Source organism: Phocoena phocoena, chromosome 14, assembly GCF_963924675.1.
Source record: "Phocoena phocoena chromosome 14, mPhoPho1.1, whole genome shotgun sequence".
Classification (NCBI taxonomy): Eukaryota; Metazoa; Chordata; class Mammalia; order Artiodactyla; family Phocoenidae; genus Phocoena; species Phocoena phocoena.
The window spans coordinates 27,880,042-27,900,785 of NC_089232.1; the positions used below are offsets into that span (position 1 = coordinate 27,880,042).

The 20,744-nt window shown below is 37.9% G+C and overlaps 1 protein-coding gene across 1 annotated transcript in view; it reads right to left on the reverse strand.

Annotated features, from left to right (window-relative positions):
- ALMS1 (ALMS1 centrosome and basal body associated protein) overlaps nucleotides 1-20,744 on the reverse strand; it is a 227,579-nt gene that overhangs the window by 77,575 nt on the left and 129,260 nt on the right. Inside the window, exons 11-12 of the mRNA XM_065890809.1 lie at nucleotides 13,370-13,611; nucleotides 7,118-7,243 (exon numbers count right to left, since the gene is read on the reverse strand). Coding sequence (XP_065746881.1) covers nucleotides 7,118-7,243; nucleotides 13,370-13,611 — 368 coding nt within the window. The remainder of the gene's footprint in view (nucleotides 1-7,117; nucleotides 7,244-13,369; nucleotides 13,612-20,744) is intronic.

Consider the following 20,744-nt stretch of genomic DNA (forward strand, 5'->3'; position numbering starts at 1 on the left):
GCTGTTGTTGAACTGTAAGAGTTCTTCATATATTATGGATAGTCATCTCTCATCAGATACATGAATTGCAAATGTTTTTCCCAATTCTGTGAGCAACCTTTTTACTATGTTGATAGTGGTTTTTTTGGTGCACACAAGTTTTAAATTTTAATCAAGTCCAATTTATTTTTTATGAAAACTTCTTTAACCTATCTGATCACCAAGTCATGAATAAAATGACACCTCTTTAGTCAAAAAGACAAAAAATACAATTGTTTTTTCTTTTCATGCCTTTCATTCCAAAATTAACTTTTGGCATTTTTTTTCCCACCTTGTAACTAAATTTTCTATTTAGATGAGTGTTGTGTTAAACTGACTTCAAAGTTCACCACTGATCACTTTCAGCACTGCTTCATTTCTCTGTAATGAATTCTTCATTTTGATTCATCTCTTCAGCTGGGTGAGTCTTCAAGTGAATTTTTCAAGAAGGTACAGAGGTTGAATATACTTTCTAGCTGCTGTGTACTTGTGAAAATGTCTCTTCATTGTCATACTGCTTAATGAAAATGCACTGGGTCCATAAATCCTTGAATTTTCCCAATAAATACAGATTTGGTTCCATTATTTTTACATTTAGTATTTTAAATAAGCCTGATATCAGAATAAATTTTGTTCTTTTTTTTTAATTGTATATTTATGGGATTTTTTTCTTTTCTTTTTTTTTTTTGGCGGTACGCGGGCCTCTCACTGTTGTGGCCTCTCCCGTTGCGGAGCACAGGCTCCGGACGCGCAGGCTCAGCAGCCATGGCTCATGGGCCCAGCCGCTCCACAGCCTATGGGATCTTCCCAGACTGGGGCACGAACCCGTATCCCCTGCATCAGCAGGCGGGCTCTCAACCACTGCGCCACCAGGGAAGCCCGCTTTTTATTTTGACTCAAAAATCTTTTTCTGATATGTATCTCAGTCTCTGACTTTCCCCTGGATTTTTAAGACAATTTTCAATCTGCATACAGCGTTCTCCTTTTCAGGAGAGGGATGTTTTATTCAATTAAGTGTTTGAATATTACTTTCTTCCTCAGCTACAGATATAGTTCTTGGTTTGGTTTATTTAGCTATGTTTCTTATGTCTCTCATCATCTTTCACAGCATTTTCATTTTCTTCTTCTTTTTCCTCTGTAATTTTGCAGACTCTCAGATTTGTCCTCATCACTAATTTAACTTCCTTCATGTTAATTCCACCCTTTCTTGCCTGCAAAATGTATTTTAAATCTGTTACCAAATCTTTACAGTTTTAGGCAGTCTTTTCCTTCATATGTTCATTCCTGCCCCCCCACTTTTTTTCAAAATGAAGACAAAACATAAAATTCACCAATTAAAGTAAGTGTACAATTCACTAGTTCTTAGTATTTTCACAACCAATATTGCTATCTAATTCCAGAACATTTCTGTCGTGCCCCCACAAAGAAATCTTGTATATGTTAGCTGTTACTCCCTATTTTCCCCTCCCCAACATCCCCTGGCATCCATTAATCTACTTTCTGTCTATATGGATTTGCTTATTCTGGACATTTCATATACACGGAATTATATAATATATGACCTTTTTTTATTGGCTTGAAATATTTCTCCCTTTAACAGTGTCAGTTTTTTGGACTTCCCTGGTGGTACAGTGGTTAAGAATCCACCTGCCAATGCAGGGGACATGGGTTCGAGCCCTGGTCTGGGAAGATCCCACATGCGGCGGAGCAACTAAGCCTGTGTGCCAAAACTACTGAGCCTGCGCTCTAGAGCCCAAGAGCCACAACTACTGAAGCCCATGCACTTAGAGCCCGTGCTCCTCAACAAGAGAAGCCACCACAACAAGAAGCCCACGCACCACAACTAAGAGTAGCCCCTGCTCGCCACAACTAGAGAAAGCCCGTGCACAGCAACGAAGACTCAACGCAGTCAAAAATATAAATAAATTTATTTTAAAAAATAGTGTCAGGTTTTTTCATTTTAATTCTGTTAGTTTTTGTTTATGTATTTGGGACTTGCTTATACTGCATTTGTCTTTTAAGTCATATAGGAGAAAAACTGAATTACAAACAAAAATACATTTATACTGTCTTTTGTATTTACTTATGTAGTTACCTTTAGTACCTTTTTCATGTGGATTTAAGTTACTGTCTGGTGTCCACCATTTCATCTTGAAAAAAATCTCTTTAGTATTTTCTGTGGGTCAGTTTGCTAGCAGTCTTTCAACTGTTGTTTATCTGAGAATGTCTTAATCTCTCCTTCATTTTTGAAGGGTAGTTTTGCTAGGTACAGAATACTTGGTAGGCAGGTTTTTTTCCTTAGCTCTTTGCATATGTCATTGCAATGCCTTCTGGCCTCTACGGTTTCTGATGAAAAATCAGCAATTAGTCTTATTGAAGATTCTTTGTACATGATAACTCCACTCTTGCTGCTTTAACACTGTCTTTGTCATTTGATGGTTTATGACGTATCTAGATCTCGATCTCTTTGACTGTATCATGCTTGGACTTCCTTGAGCTTTTGGGATGTGCAGATTAACAGCAGTCATCAAATTTGCGAAATTTTAGGCCATTATTTCTCCAAATACTCCTTCAGTCTCTTTTTCTGTCTCTTCATCTGGAACTCCCATTATGTATATAATAGGATGCTTGAAGGTGTCCCATAGGACTCTGAGATTCTGTTAATTTCTCTTCATTCTTTTTTCTTTCTGTTTCTCACACTGGATAATCTTCAAGTTCACTGATTCATTCTTCTGCCTGTTCAAATCTGATACTGAGCTTTCTCCAGTCAATTTTTTATTTCAGTTATTGTACTTTTCAACTACAGATCTTCTGTTTGGTTCTTTTTTGTAATTTCTCTTTATTGATATTCTCTATTTGGTAAGACACTGTTCTTATACTTCTTTAGACATGATTTCATTTAGTTCTTTGAACATATTTTAAATAGCTATTTTAAAGTCTTCATTTAGTAAGTCCAATGTCTGAGATTCCTCACAGTTTCTAAATTGCTATTTTTCTTTTGTATGGACCATATATGTATATATGTATATTTTATTTTGAATTTCCATATCTTGTAACTTTTTGTTGAAAACTGGACATCTTAAAAAATATAATGTGACAACCCTGGAAATCAGAGTCTACTACCTCCCTAGGGTTTCCTGCTGTTGCTTTATGCTGTTTTTTTAAAGTAACTTTTCTGAACAAATTCTATAGAGTCTATGGAAGCTGCCACTCAACTAGCTTAGTGGTCAGCTAACGCCTAGATGGAGATATCCTTAAACATCTAGAAACAACAAATCTCCCAGTCTTTGCTGAGGGACTACGTGCACATAGTTGTGAACGCTGAGGGCAGGGAGTTATCAATTCTGCCTTAGCCTTCCCTTTCTTTTTGCCCAGAGCCTCAAGGGCAGCCAAAGTAAAGGGTAGGCCCCTCTCAGGTCTTTCCTCAGCATGCACTCAGGCCTGTGCACACTTGTGGTCTTCTAGAGTCCTAGGAATATGTCAATGCTTTTCAAAATATCTATGGACATCTCATCCTCAGTTTTTCCGTTAAAGCTTTTGGTTAGTCTATTGTTTGTCTCAAGTGTTATCCACTGCCTCATGCATTGTGGCATTAAAACACTTGCCTGGGGACTTCCCTGGTGGTCCAGGGGGTAAGACTCCGAGCTCCCAATGCAAGGGGCCCAGGATCGATCCCTGGTCAGGGGACTAGGTCCTGCAACTAAGGAGTCTGCATGCCGCAACGAAGATCCTGAGTGGTGCAACTAAGACCCGGGACAGCCAAAATAAATAAATAAAATAAATAAATATTTAAGAAACTAAAATAAAACACTTGCCTGTAAGTGTTTTTTGACAAACACCTCACACATAGACACAGAGGCTCATACACACTGGATAGCTCTGAGTAAGGTCAAATAAAGATAAGCCTTTTGAGTGGAGTCTTCCAGAGAGCCATCAGACAGGTCAAATACTGATAATTCTTTGCGAATGAAATTTTGAAAGAGATCCAGCTCTGTTCTGCTCCCTCCAGTCCTGGGAACGCAGGCTGATATTTTTCAAGGTTATCACTGAGCTGAGTGTGGCAATGAGAAGAGGGCAAGTTAAAATGCCACAAGCTTACTATTCTTAACAAGGTTCAGCCATTTTTCTTGAATAAATGCTTACTACAAAAGCTACAAGCCTTTGGTTAATTTCCAGAGTTTTGGAAAAGTTTTCCATAAAGTTTTGCCAAAATTCTGTTGCTTTTATCACAGGGCAAAATTTTGGAGGTGTTTACTCCACCCTTTTTTTCTGCTATTAACTCTTCACTTTGTTTTAAAAATCCCAGCCAGTTCTCTCCCCATGGCTTTTTGCTCCTATTGACAGTAAGTATTAGTACATAAAGTATTTAAATGTCTTTAAATGAATATAAAAATAACATCTATATTATATATTGGTATGAGGTATAAAATGGCTTAAGAAAAAAAGACATAGTATCTAACTTCACACAACTTACTGTCAGATATAAATGAAATCCTGTTACTACTTAAGAGTGTTACTTGGGGCCTCCCTGGTGGCGCAGTGGTTGAGAGTCCACCTGCCGATGCAAGGGACATGGGTTCGTGCCCTGGTCTGGGAAGATCCCACATGCCACAGAGCGGCTGGGCCCGTGAGCCATGGCCGCTGAGCCTGCGCGTCCGGAGCCTGTGCTCCGCAACGGGAGAGGCCACAACAGTGAGAGGCCCGCATACCACACACACACACAAAAGTGTTACTTGACCTAATGAGTAAATCTCTAACATCTATTGTACCTATATTCACAGAACTTACATATAAATGAAATCCTGTTACTACTTAAGAGTGTTACTTGACCTAATGAGTAAATCTCTAACATCTATCTCTTTCTTTGCGAGGTTACCTTTGCCTTGTTTTTTTGTTTTTGTTTTGTTTTTAGTTTATGTATTTTTATTTTTGGCTGTGTAGGGTCTTCGGTGCTGTGCACGGGCTTTCTCTAGTTGCGGCGAGTGGGGGCTATTCTTTGTTGCAGTGCGCGGGCTTCTCTTGTTGTGAAGCATGGGCTCTAGGCGTGCGGGCTTCAGTAGTTGTGGCACACGGCTCTGTAGTTGTGGCTCGCAGGCTCTAAAGCGCAGGCTCAGTAGTTGTGGCGCACGGGCTTAGTTGCTCTGTGGCATGTGGGAACTTCCCAGATCAGGGCTGGAACCCATGTCCTCTGCGTTGTCAGGCGGATTCTTAACCATTGTACCACCAGGGAAGTCCCTGTGTTTTTGTTTTTAAAAGAATTTTATGAGTTCAATTGTTTACTCATTCTCAACTGAAGAGAAATTATTTGGTCCAAATATCTGCAATGGTTTATGACTTGCCCTTGGCCCCAAACTCTAGTTGGATCTTTCTAATATCTATAGAATCACAACATACTAATACACAATATCTATCAGAACAATTCCTAGGCTTTCATCTAGAGCAGCTCTACTGGTCTAAGAAACTATTATTTTCAACTGTCAACTCCCTCACTCTCAGAATAGTTGCAGAACATGATAAATGACAACCTCAAGTGTATATACCTAACAGATCTCTTCTTGTCTAATTGATGCATTCAGTACTTTATTTACAGGGACAGTATATCTCAGGATACAAGGTACCATCCCTGAGTCATTTTCTCTTCCCACTACTGTCCAATTTTTCTCAAAGTTAATGTCTCCAAAGGGAAGAGTTAGGATGTAAATGAATAGAAGTACACAGGAGGCCTCAAAAAATATTGGAACACCTGATTAGACTTCTATTGTTATATTCTGTCTTCTGAACTAGGCGGCTGAAAGTGAGACTGAGATAAAAGATTTTCCTACCTACAATCAATTAAGTAAGCTTGTTTTATTTCTGGTAGCCATTAAGTGTGTTTTTAAAATCACAGCCATGCAGGTAGTGAAAATTTCTTCCAATTCCTGGTTATAGGCTTAATAATCAATCCTAACATATGAGCATTTTGTGGTTCTTTTTTTCAGTGGCATCACAGTGGGAAATCAGGAGCAATTTTACCAGGGGCTTTAACTCAGTTACTATCAGATACTAGTTGGGTTCTCTTGAAATTAACAGAAAATCTGCGTAAGACCAGGGACAACTACTTTCTTTTTAACTTCTACACCTATAAAGATGTCTTATGACAAATCATGAACAATTTATGTCTAAACTGAACCGAGTCAACTCCTGTGGACCGATCAATATGTTATCCCAACAATCAAAACCCCACACCATACCAACTCAGTATCCTTATAATTTTCCACAGAAAATATTTATTCAGTTCCTCCACGGGATGCTATTCATTTTCTAAATCTGCAGTTCTATTGTGGTGATCTCACAGGGATGCTGTGGGATATTTTAAAATTCTAGGGAAACAGTGATATTTAATATCTGGTGTACAGGACAAAAACTAATAGCTAAAGGTAGTTTAAAGTTCCAACATTAGATACTGCTACATTCCTTTCAATGCTGCTGTCTGTATCTCTGCAGAGTTGGATTCTTGACAGTTTCTGTAACAAAAGCAATAAATGGGGGTGGTTGTGTCCAATTTCATCTCAAGGTTTGAGAAACTGTGCCCTAATAGCCACACATATCTCATTAGCAAGTAATTATGCATATTTATGAACAAAGTAAAATGTTTTCTTTCAAACACAAAACCAAAAATATTTTTGTTTATTAAGTTGTAAGATCAAAATGATAAGTATTTTTATGTTCTAATAACATAATAGCTTAGTATCTGAAAAAATACTTCATGTATTTATATGCTGCTGATGATTTATATCCCCATGATGATGAGAAATCACCCAAACACGAAGGTGACTGTGAACAGAGAAAACTTGGAAACCTTTGTCCTAGATGGAGTCCACTAACCCAAACAAGTAACTGTTCATACAATTTTCTTCAAATATTTATCAAATGTTTGAGTGTACACAATACATCTGACCAAATAACTCACCTATCTGAACCAGAGACTGAGTCATGAAAAACTCCATGTTTCACTTAAAGATTAAATAGCACTGAGCTTTCATATGTCATCCAGAATTAAACAGCCAATCCACAAATAAAATTTCAAAAAATAAAATTTTGAATAATTTCTGCACAATACCTGAGTGTGAGCTCTCAATGGTGGTGTCTGACTTGGAATCCAGAGATGAAGGAATCGGTCTTAATTGGGGAACATAATACATCTTCGTACTACCAGAAGGCTTATATGGCAACAGTAAAGGCTGGCCTAAGGAGATAAAGATCAGAATAATTAATAAGAAAACATTTATTAATTAACTGAACAAATATTAAGTACCTTTAATGTGCCAAGCAGTGGTCAAGATTCTTGGAATATATCAGTAAACTAGCATTCTAGAAGAGGGAGATATACAGTAAACAATTAGCATACTAAATAAGTAAATAATCTAGTATTTTTATAAATTATTAGTGACATAAAAAATTAGAAAATACGGGGCTTCCCTGGTGGGGCAATGGTTGAGAATCTGTCTGCCAAAGCAGGGGACACGGGTTCGAGCCCTGGTCTGGGAGTATCCCACATGCTGTGGAGCAACTAGGCCTGTGAGCCACAACTACTGAGCCTGCGCGTCTGGAGCCTATGCTCCGCAACAAGAGAGGCCGCGATAGTGAGAGGCCCGCACACTGCGATGAAGAGTGGCCCCCGCTTGCTATAACTAGAGAAAGCCCTCGCACAGAAATGAAGACCCAACACAGCAAAAATTAATTAATTAATTAATAAACTCCTACCCCCAACATCTTCTTTAAAAAAAATTAGAAAATACTGGGACTTCCCTGGTGGCGTAGTGGGTTAAGAATCTGCCTGCCAATGCAGGGGACATGGATTTGATACCTGGTCTGGGAAGATCTCACATGCCGTGGAGCAAGTAAGCCCGTGCGCCACAACTACCAAGCCCGTGTGCCACAACTACTGAAGCCCGCCCGCCCTAGAGCCCGAGCGCCACAACTACTGAGCTCATGTGCCACAACTACTGAAGCCCATGTGCTCTAGGGCCCTCATGCTATGAGTATTGAGCCCTCATGCTGCAACTACTGAAACCTGCGCGCCTAGAGCCCATGCTCCGCAACTGGAGAAGCCACCACAATAAGAAGCCTGTGCACCACAACGAAGAGTAGCCCCCACTCGCCACAGCTAGAGAAAGCCCATGTGCAGCAATAAAGACCCAAAACAGCCACCCCCCCACAAAAAAATTAGAAAATGCTGAGGAAGATTAGAAGTATTTGGGAAATTGCAGCAGGATGCAGTTTAAATAGAGTGGTAAGGGCAGGATCCATTGAGAAGATGACTTCTTAGCAATCTATTCCATATTTAGATGGCTCTAACTAAGAAACACTTTATCTTATATTGAACCCAAACCTGGTCACTGTTAACCCCTACTACTGATCTTTGGAGGTTCTCCCTCCAGAGTCATAGAAAGTAAATCTAATTCTCTTCTATGTGGCAGATTTTCAAAGTAAGTTTTCCATTATAAAAGTATAAATTCTCAATATTAAAAAAATACACAGAAATAAAAAAGACAAAGTCTTACCACTCAAAGATAACTATTATTAATATTTTAATGTATTTCTACAGGTCTTTCCTCTGTATTTCTTATTTGTTTACATAGTTGTGTATAGTATGTATAATTTGGAATTCAATTTTTCTACTTTACATTTATAAAGTTTCTTTTTCTTAAATACTAACTGGTAAAATTCTTTCTAAAATGTCTGTGACATGGTAGTAATTTGATTATTATAGAAGATGAAATCTTTTTCTTATTTTTTTTTTTGCTTCATTGGGTCTTCATTGCTGCACACGGACTTTCTCTAGTTGCGGAGAGGGGGGATACTCTTCGTTGTGGTGCACGAGCTTCTCACTCTTCTCACTACGGTGGCTTCTCTTGTTGTGGAGCACAGGCTCTAGGCACGCAGGCTTCAGCAGTTGTGGAGCATGGGCTCAGTAGTTGTGGCTTGCAGGCTCTAGAGCACAGGCTCAGTAGTTGTGGCACACGGGCTTAGTTGCTCTGCAGCATGTGGGATTTTCCCGGACCAGGGCTCAAACCCGTGTCCCCTGCACTGGCAGGCGGACACCTGCCGTGCCACCAGGGAAGTCCCTGAAATCTTTTTCTATATACTCGTTTTTCTTTCATGATGTGGTAGAAACTCTCTCTCTGTAACAGCATTTTGATATTTAGCTGGGTACATACTGCTCATGCGTACACTGTATTTCCCAATCTCCCTTGCAGACATGTATGGACATATGACTAAGTCTGGGCCCATAGGTCAAGGGTGAGAATAATGTCTGCAACTTCCAGGCATCCCATTAAAACACTCCACTGGCTTCTCCTAAACTTTATCCTCCCCATTACTCTTCTTTTCCAGTATTTTCTTTATTATTCTTCCTGAAAAAATTTAAGATCAATTAAACAAGTTCAAAAGAACAATTCCATTAGAATTTTTAGTAGAATTACGTTAGAGTTTAAATTCATTTGGGAATGACATCTTTACAATATTCAATTTTCCCATTCAGAAATATCCCATCCCTTCTTTTAGTCTACTGTCCTTTTCTATGCCTACACAAAGGATTAGTATTTCCATCACATGAGTCCTATAAAATTCTTGTTTAGGTTACTCCTGATTATTTATGGGGTTGTACTGCTCATTCAAATAAAATTTTGTAGATAGCTACCACTTCTCCTGATTAAACACAACAGCTTCTTCAGTTTATCCTTATAGACCATGGTCTTCTCTTGCATCCTGTAATTACCTCTAAGAGATGGACTCCTAGTTGCCCATGTCTAGTTTATAAAAATCAAAATACTCTAGACAGAGTCTGATAGTCCCAGAGTAGAATGAGATCTCCTTCATTCTGGACACAATAACAACTTTTACATATTTAGAATTGTGTTACCATCCTTGACCACTCCATCATTCTGATGATTTGACACGGAATCCATATTATTAGTACCCTGCTTCCAACCAAGGAACTGACTTCATAGTGAAGGAAATGAGACAAAAGGCTGATGCCTGAAAGGAGTCACTGTTCTCATCACAAGCCTGATCACCCACAACTATGGTAAACTCAAAAAAAAAAGTGAGTGAACAATTTACTGATAACTGATATGGCACAAGCTGGGAGGCATAACTTTCTGAGGTTGGAATGCTAGCTTACAGAATATGGCATGTGCTCAGAACCATATATGGTACTTGCCTATCCCACAGACAGAATGCATGTATTTAGGAACAAAGGCAGAAGCCTTTAAAATCTTTTGCTTTCTATCTCTATGACTCTGCTTTGTTTGATGGAAGATCTTAGAAATAAGGGAGGGGCACTTCTACCAGGAGACGGAGCCATCTAGTCACTTTACATTCTTTATGTCACTGAAACAATACAGGGAATAGGATGTCATAGTGTTGACTAAAACTACAATTGACCTTAACTATCAGGAAGAAATAAGGTTACCTTAAAAAAAGAAAGTCAATAGGAGTATGGCTTACACCTAGGGGACTACTTTACCAAGCCTGGTCATCGAAATTAACAAAAAATTACGTTAAACCTATGCAGGGCTAGCAAAGTCTTAGACTACTTAGGAATACTTGTACCAACCTATCAGGAAAAACCCCAGCCAATGAGAACCTGGCTGAATTCAAGGAGAATGAAGAAATGTATAGAGGAGCGAAGAATTTAAATAACAGAAAAAAATAGGCTGTAGCCTCTACTTCTACTTGGACATTGCTGTAGTCATTATTGTTAGAATATTGATTTATTAGCTTTCTTCCTCCACCAGTGTATATAAAGCTTGGTAGCGATGGTTAAATTTACCATTTAGTTCAAAGTTTGCAGAAAATGGGGCTTCCCTGGCGGCACAGTGGTTGAGAGTCCGCCTGCCGATGCAGGGGACACGGGTTGGTGCCCTGGTCCGGGAAGATCCCACATGCTGCGGAGCGGCTGGGCCCGTGAGCCATGGCCGCTGGGCCTGCGCATCCGGAGCCTGTGCTCCGCAACGGGAGAGGCCACAACAGTGAGAGGCCCACGTACCACAAAAAAAAAAAAAAAAAAAAAAGTTTGCAGAAAATGGACACTGACAATTGGGCAGAATTACAATGGACCCAGAGCAAGAATGGTTACCATGTGGAGATGGAGAATTCAGAGACAAGATAAGTGGCTTTTTTTTTTTTTTTTTTTTTTTTAGATAAGTGGCTTTTTGAAATTCTCAACGACTTTATGTTTGGATGCAGAAGTCTTAAAGTTACTTTGGACTGCCTATCTCTGGGGGAAGAAGCGACTATTCAGCAAATAATGGTTGTTCCTGGGAGAGAAAGAAAGGACTGGAGAAGGGTAAAGAAGAAAGTCCAACCATAAAATTTATTTCTTCAAAAAACTTGAAAATGGAACTAAATATAATACTCTTAATTTGTTAATTCAGAGCAGTGGACACATAGTCATAAATTCAACATACTACTCTGTATACTTTTAAAATATTTTAAAAAATTTTACTTCTGAATCCACAGAGTTAAAAATAATATTTTATTAGTAAACCAAATAATATTTATCTTTTAAAGGAGTCCTTTCTACCAAGTACCTGTATGTAAAGGTAAAAACATGAACTGTGGCCTCTATATAGACTGATCCGTTTGATGTCAGAATAGGTATAAAATACACTTTCACAGTTGGATTTCCTCTCCTGTGCTCTGCCACCAACATGAAAACAACACAGCCTAGAGTAGCCTGGGTTTCAGTACAAGCATGTGGAATAGACCCAAACCATTTTTGCATCCTGATGCCAAACTCCAACTGACTTATAAGCCCATGAGTGAAGAAAGCAAATGTCTGTTGCTACAAAGCACTGAGATTTTCGAGGTTCTTATATAGTATCACGGTGGCAACAGGTAACTGACACATTAAAGGTGTTCTGTGTGATATTTATTAGACTATACATTTGGGGGGCAAAATTTTACTTCACAATAAAAATGTATAAGAAATATAACCATCTCGAGTTTCCCTGATAGTGCAGTGGTTAAGAATCTGCCTGCCAATGCAGGGGACATGGGTTCCAGCCCTAGTCCGGGAAGATCCTACATGCCGCGGAGCAACTAAGCCCATGTGCCATGACTACTGAGCCTGTGCTCTAGCGCCCACGAGCCACAAGTACTGAGCCCATGCGCCACAACTACTGAAGCCCACGTGCCTAGAGCCCGTGCTCCGCCACAAGAGAAGCCACTACAATGAGAAGCCCATGCACCGCAATGAAGAGTAGTCCCCGCTCGCCACAACTAGAGAAAGGCTGTGCGCAGCAATGAAGACCCAACACAGCAAAAAATAAAATAAATAAAATTTTTTAAAAAAAGAAATATAACCATTTCAACATATAAATATATTTATTCAAATTAAATTCAGTACAATTTAAATGTGGAACTAAGCAATTTTCTTTATACATTTAGGCATATTCCATTTATACCTACAGACAGATAAACTTTTTGCGTAAGTAGGAAAACTTAAAATATATTTTGAATAGATTTGTACAAACTACTGAATACTTTAAAATTAGTAATTTAAAGTTCCCACCCTCATTTGGAGGTAGAATGGGAACTTAACTTTCTAGTTACTGGTCTGAAAAAGAAAATAACTTGCTATAATTTTGAACGTTATATAGTATAAGGACTATAAAAATATCACTGTCATGAAAGCATATGAACACTCTAAATGTAGAGCTTATGGTAGAGATTGCTAGCTGTTCACCAAAACTCATTTCTTCTTCATCCTGGAAAGCACAGCTAAACTATTCCTAGTCAGTGGAAAGTGATGTGGGCCACACCTAGGCCTAGCCCATAAAAGCCTCCCAACATGTGCTCCTCCATGCTTTTCGTCCCTTCCTGTTGACTATGATGATGAATCCAAGGTTCCATGTTTTAAAGAAAGCAGAGTCACAGTCAACCTGGGTCCCTGGTCAACGTTTCTTGAAAAAGAAATAGACTGGTATTGTGTTTGCTATCTGTTCATTTTATCATGCAAAACAATAGTAAAAAAACAATGCCAAATAATTATCTACCTCCCTAAAATTGAACCTCTATAGTTTTTATGTTTTCATGAACTACTTGCATTCTTATGACAAGTATTATGAGTTGAAAATACATCAACCACAGTAGCATGAGTTTCACATAGGTTAACTTCACTAGAAATTGAAGTAAAAACATAATAAATTATATTCTCTTCATAGCTATGCAAATAAAAGATGATATAATCATGTACAACCTAATGCTTAAAATTAAAATTAGGTTTCCTAACTAGAAAGACCCAATCAAGAAATTTCTTAGTTAATTACACAAAAGTTGGTAATATGACCTAAAATTCTCTTACCATCTGTGCCATGAGGAACAGTAATCTGTTGGACTAAAGACGATGAAGCAAACTTGACAGGAACTTTGCCCAACTTCCGTGTACTGAGCTCTGGAATATCATGTCCACGATCTTCAGCATTAACAAAAATCTCAGATGAAAACATGGCTTTTCTTGGACTTTCTGTTGTTATCTGAGTGACTGCATCAGATGATAATTTTCCAGAGAAGGGAGAAAACGGGGTCTTAGTCTCCTTTGGTGATCTGAACAAAAAAGAGAAAGCACACAGCAGGTCATATCCTTGGCTTATCAGATACTGTAATTTCTTTCCAAATGTGGCTTCAATATTTTTTGGAGACATCCAACTCAAATGGTTAAGTTATTTCTGCAGTACCCTTTGCTTTTTTTACATACTTATTACAGTGTGATCATGCATAAGTTTACTTTTACTTATTTTAAAATCTACTTTTATTTTGGATTTAGAATGCTATTATATAAGGAAAGGGTACTTTTCAGTTGAAGTGAAAAGATATCCATTAAAAAATAATTACTGGAAGTCCACTATAAATTAGGGGACTATGCTAAACGCATAGAGTGTACAAAAATAAAAAAGAAACAAAGCCTTTCCTCAAAAAGTTTATATGTCAGTGGGGGAACCAGAGGTTTTTAAGGTTGTAACTATGTATATAGATTATAAAGAATCCATATTAAAACATAATGGAGTAAATAAATGAGTGTATAAATAAATAAATAATAGGAGGGAGGGAGAAGACAAATCTTGCCAACATAAGAATTCCATATGTAGGTAACCTCACCCCCGGCATCCATCTCCTCCCCAAGGAGGTGGAGGTGAAGCTTAATCTTCCCCTTAAGTCCAGTCCTGGGCTGGTCTTAATGAATGAATTCCAAAGAGAGTATAAAATGGGAGAAAAAGTAACTTTACAGTGGAGAAACCTAGCAAACACCATGTTATGCAAGTGATGATGTTTCACATCACCAGTGATGTCACGGAGACACTACATACTCTCTGTAAATGATGTGATGAGAAGGTTACTTCGCTTCTGCGGTATTCTTTGCCAAAACCTGTAACTCCAGTCTAATCATGAGAAAAACATCAGCCAAATCCAGATTGAGAATATCAGACCAATATTCCTCAGGACTGTCAAAATCATGAAAAACAAGGAAGGAATGAGGAACTGTCATAGACCACAGAAGACTAAGCAGACATGACAATTAACTAAGTGGAATGTGATATACTGGATTGGGTCCTAGAACAGAAAAAGGTCATTAATGGGAAAACTGGTGAAATCAAAAAAAAGTCTTAAGTTTAGTTAATAGTAATATATAAATGTTGGCTTTTTAATTTTGAAAAGTATACTATGGTAGTATAAGATGTTAGCAGTAGGAAAAACTGGGAGAGAGGTAAAGGGAACTCCATTATGTTTGTATCTTTTCTGCAGATTTGAAATTATTTGAAAATAAAAAAGGTCATTTTTTTTAAATGGAGTAATATTGTATTATATTATATCACAGAAGAAGAAGACCTTTTAAAAGGTCTTTTAAATCTCTACCCTCTATATACTATTTACTAATTAAAAGGACAATTATGAGAAAAGAAAATAGGCCCATATCCCTTATGTATATAGAAGCAAAAATCATAAACAAAATGTTAGACAATCAAATGTAGAGTGTGTGAGTGAGTGAATGTGTGAGTGTGTGTGTGTGAATTCCTACCAAGCTGCTTTACTCCAGAAATGCAAGGTGAGTTAACATTCAAATATCAACAAATGTCATGCACCACATCAATAAAATAAAGGAGAAATGTATATGATCATAGCAGTATAGTCAGATAAAACATTTAATAAAATTCAATAATTATGTATGATTAAAAACTCATAGCAAAGGGAAACTACAAAAAACTTTATAGCCACCATCCTATTTACAGTGAAATGTGGAGAATGTCCACTGTAAGATTAGGAACAAAATAAGAATGCCAACTCTTACCTTTTCTATTCAACATGTTAGTAAAATTATTAAATGGCATTAGCAGTAAGGCAGGAAAAAGAAATCAGAATTATAAGCATAAGAAAGGAAGAAATAATACTATCACTTTCCATATTTGATATAATTAAGGATACAGAAAATCCAAAACAATCTACAAATAAATTATTAGAATATCAGTTAGTTTCTAGAAGAGTTGCCAGATAAGAGACCAAACTTTAAAAAATTCCACTAACATTTTTTGGTGTCTGAAAAGTTATAAAATTAAAAACTAAACAATATGCCATATACATTATCATCAAAACATCATATACCTAGTAATAAGTATAATAAAAAATGTAAGAACCCTAAACAGAAAACTATTAATATATCATAGAGAGAAATTAAAGGTGATCTAAATAGGATTTCTACTTTGAGGCAGGACGTATAGGCATATCTCACTTTATTGCACTTCACTTTATTGTACCTTGCAGATAACGCTTTTTTTTTTTTTTAACAAATTGAAGGTTTGTGGCAACCCTGTGTCAAGCAAGTCTAGTGGTGGTGCCATTTTTCCAACAGCATTTGCTCACTTCGTGTCTCTATGTCACATCTGGTAATTCTCACAATATTTCAAACTTTTTCATTATTATACTTGTTACATGATCTGTGATCAGTCATCTTTGATGTTACTATTGCAAAAAGATTACAACTTGCTGAAGGCTCAGATGATGGTTAGCATTTTTAAAGTCTACTTTCAAATTAAGATATGTACTTTTTTTAGACATAATGCTATTGCACACTTAATAGACTACAGTATAGCATAAACATAACTTTTACATGCACTGGGAAACCAAACAACTCGTGTGACTTGCTTTATTATGATATTCTCTTTATTGTGGCGTCTGGGACCAAACCCATAACTCCGTATTAATATGCCTGCATTAGGTAGGCACAGGCCATCACTCCTGCTGCAACAAGCAAACAAAATTGAATAAAAGACCATAGAGCTAAGGAAGCAATCAAGAAACAATGTCAACTAATATGCTAGAGAGGGACATTTAGAGATTTGGAGCAGGGGTTTGGTGTAGGGAGACATACTCCACTGGAAAAGAGAAATCACCAGAGCTTTTGATGAACTCATTTGCTGGCATGATGGAGTGAAATCTAGCAGAATGTCAAGCCAATTTCCCCCACAGGACATTTCCTTAGTGTCAGGGTGGTATAGGATTATGGGGGATTGAGCCAAGAAAGCAGAGTGAAATTTCCTGCACAGTCATGGCACTAACAAACCAAATCCCACTAGATAAAGGGGCCTGTGACAATCATTAGGTCTCCTCTTCAAGACATTTGTCAGTTTTTGAACCTATATAAAGCAAGAAGCTAAATACCTAATGCCTGAGGGAGAGAACTTTCAAAAGTGAGGAATTAGAGACCTACCAGACTCACAGTAAAAACCCAGAAGTGCTATCCCCAAGAAGGGGGCTAAGTCAGAAAAAGTGAAATCATCTGCAATGTTTCAGTGTTTATGAGACAAATTTTCACTGAGAAAGTGTAATGGCAACAAACACATAGCTGGTCTCTCCTTACATTTGCCATACTCTGAAGCTGTGAGAACTGAGAGCCTAAAGAGCTGAATTCAAACATCTGAAAGACTGAAGTCAATAACTGACTGTATTTATTGAAGAATCAAAGACCTGTCAGGCTTACAGCAAAAATCCAGGGAGGCCACAAATTAGGAAAAATCATAGGTAGGATGAGATAACTAAAGCTCCAACCCAGTTCTGATCTAGTAAAATTCCTGAAATGACTGAAATGATCAGCCACTCTGATTAACAGAGAAAAGGGTAAATCTTCTCTGGTGCAAAGTAATAGCATCTTCAGTCTCTATAATTTTTCTATTCACAATGTCCAGCACACAATCAAAAGTTATGAAATTCGTGAAGCAGGAAAAAGTGACTAAAAATTAAGACCAAAAAAACAAGAAAAATTGATTTAGAGGGAATTCAGATTCTGGAGTTAGCACAGAACTTTAAAATGACTATATTGAGAGTAAAAGATGGGGATTAATAGATAAAAATATGGAGAATCTAGGGCTTCCCTGGTGGCACAGTGGTTGGGAGTCTGCCTGCTGATGCAGGGGACATGGGTTTGTGCCCGGGTCTGGGAGGATCCCACATGCCGCGGAGTGGCTGGGCCTGTGAGCCATGGCCGCTGAGTCTGCGTGTCCGGAGCCTGTGCTCCGCAACGGGAGAGGCCACAGCAGTGAGAGGCCCACGTACCGCAAAAAAGGAAAAAAAAACAAACATGGAGAATGTCAACAGAAAATTGGAATCAATTTTTAAAAATCGAATACAGATAAATGAAACATAAGAAAACTGATCCCCAGCAGACCTTAGGGAATACTAGAAGAAATTTTTTGAGGCTGAAGTAAAATGGCCCAACATAGAACAGAACTTCAGGAAAGAACAAACAGCACTTAAAGTGTGTGTGTGTGTGTGTGTGTGTGTTTAAAATATACATGTACATATACCCAGGTACATACACCTTTATATTTATATGTTGTTTTATAAATAAACAATAATAATGTCTTGTGGGGATGTAGAACAGAAATATACAACAAAAGCACAAACAGCAGGAGGGGGCACATGGAGTTAAACTGTTGTGAGATGCTTCATTTTTCATAAAATGGTAAGAATATTAATTTAAGGTTAAATGTAAAGTCAAGAAGTATAATCTCTTGAAAAATCACTAAAAGAATGAGAAAAAGTATAACAAAAAAATCCAGTAAAGGAGATAACATGAAATCAAGATAATTGATTAAAATAAGGACAAGAGTAATAGAAAACAGCAAAGTGGCAAAACTTAAAATCAACCACCTCAATGATTACATTAAATATAAATGAACTAAATATCCCAATTAAAAGACAAAGGTTGACAAGATGAATAAGACCCAACTATATGCTATTCACAAGAGAAACGCTTTAATATAAGGTCATAGATATACTAAAAGAATGGAAAAGGATACCCCAAGCAAACACTAATCAAAAATAAGCTTCCCCTTATCTTTCTCTTCCTCCTGGCTTTTTATTCTCTCCTTTTACCTTTCCCTTCCTGAACAACTGAATCTTAAAACCATTAGGTGGACATTCACAGTGGGTGGGGCAACAGTGGCCCAGAGTAAGGTATAAGAGCCTCATCGGGGTGAGGAGGGTGCCCATGTAAAGGAGTAGCTTTAGCACGTAGTATCACAATCCAATCAGGGCAAAGAGAATCTGGGGAGGTGTGGCTTGTTATGCAATATCAGAGGAGGATGAGGAGGGTTTCCATGAAGAAGAAGGTCCAGCTTGGCATGTGAACTTACTGCCCAGCCAGAATGAGGAAGGTGTCTCTACAGTGGAGCAGCCTAACATAAAGTGGCAGAACTAGAGCAGAGTAGAGAAAATAATCTTCACAGACAGGCAGCCTGGGCTGGTAAGTCAGGCCCCCTGCAGAATGAGAAGGGTGTCATCCAGGGCTTGGGAGTAGCCCGGTTTGGTGAGTCAGAGCTCAAGCAAGGTAACAGCAATATCTACCATACAGGATAAGGGGAGGTAATCTGACCTGAGATGTCACAGCCTGGGTGATGAGGGTGTCCAACAGGGTAGCGAGGCATCTTGAGTCAGATCCTAGACAGGATGAGGTTATCCAAGCAGAGAGGAGGCCCAATGTGAGATACCAAAAGCCTAAGCAGGATGAGGAAGATGCTCCTGTGAGGAAGTAGTCCATCTCAGGGAGTTAAGAGTCTAAGTGAGGTGAGGAGGGTGTCCACATACATGGGGTGAGCATTCAGATGGGAGGAAGTCAAAAACCAAGGTGGGGATGTTATCTATGTTTAGGGGTAGTCTAGAATAGAGTGTCAAAGCCCCAGCAGGGTAAGAAGAACATCCAAACAAAAAGGTAGTCTGAAAGGAGAGTCAGAATCCAAGTAGTGAGTGAGGGCAATCCTAGCTGGGGAGAGGATGGCAGGAATGATGGGAGACAAGTTACACATGGCAGATTGAGCAAATAAATAAATATATAAAGCACATAAGAAGTGAGGGTTCTCACTACTGGATAAGGGAGTTACAAACACAGAAAGAGAAAAAAAAGTAGAATAAAACTGAATTAGAATTGTATACATGGGTGTGAGCTTATGGTTTTTAATATATAGAGACAGATACAGAAATAAATGTAAATGAGTGTGTGTGTGTATTTATGTATGTATGTATGTACGTATGTACATAAATCCACTAAGAAGGCTGGGAGCAGCCCAATAGCAATGCTCAAATCTTGGCTTCTAAATATCACTTTCCTCTAAAAGAAAGCAGGTTCCTTGGAGAAATGGCCAATTTCAGAGCTGGGGAAGAAGTTATGAGCCTGAAGTATCTTGTTGTGCCAGAAGGCAAAGACATATGCAAAAGATGACAAGAACATGTAAAAAGGATACAGAAACCAGCTTGAAGGAGCTGCCATTGGTCAGTAAATCAGTGGCATTTTGAGCATGAAAACAAATTACAATAGTAATAATGAATATAAGAAAACATAACTTTGTATAAGATCTCATATCCAACAAAAAACTTTTATACAGAATAGATTAAAACTCTCTAAATTCAACAGTAAAAAAAAAATGCAGTTAGAAAATAGCAAAACTTAAACACACACTTCACCAAACATAATATACAGAAGATAAACACATGAAAAAATGTTCATCCTCATTAGTCATTTAGAGAAATGCATAGAACAACAATGAGATATCCCTATATACTTATTAGGATGGCTAATAAATAAAATAATATAATAAAATAAATAATAATTATAATACTAAAATTATAATAATAAAAAAATACTGACAATAACAAAAGCTGACAAGGATGTGAAGAAACTAGATCTCTCATATATTGCCAGCAGAAATGCAAAATGGTACAACCACCCTGGAAAACAGTTTGGCAGATTCTTAAAAGATAAACATATACTTACTATACAACCCAACAATCACACTCTTGGGCACTTATCCTAGAGCAGTTTCTCAACCTTGGCACTACTAAAACTGAACCAAATACTTCTTTGTTGTGGGGGACTGACTACTCTGTGTATTCCAGGGTATTCAGCAGCATCCCTGATGGCAACAGCAAAATTCCTTCCTAGTTGTGACAATCAAAAATGACTTCAGATGTTGCTACTGTCTCCGGGGAGCCAAACTCACCCCTGGTTGAGAATCACTGTCTGAGAGAAATAGAAACTCCATTTGTGTAAAGAAAAGTATATGAATGTTCACAGCAGCTTTATTAATAACAGTCAAAAAAAGTTGGAAACAACCCAAACATCCTTCAACAGAGAAATGGTTAAATAAACTGGTATGTATCCATACAATGGAATGCTACTTAGCAATTAAAAA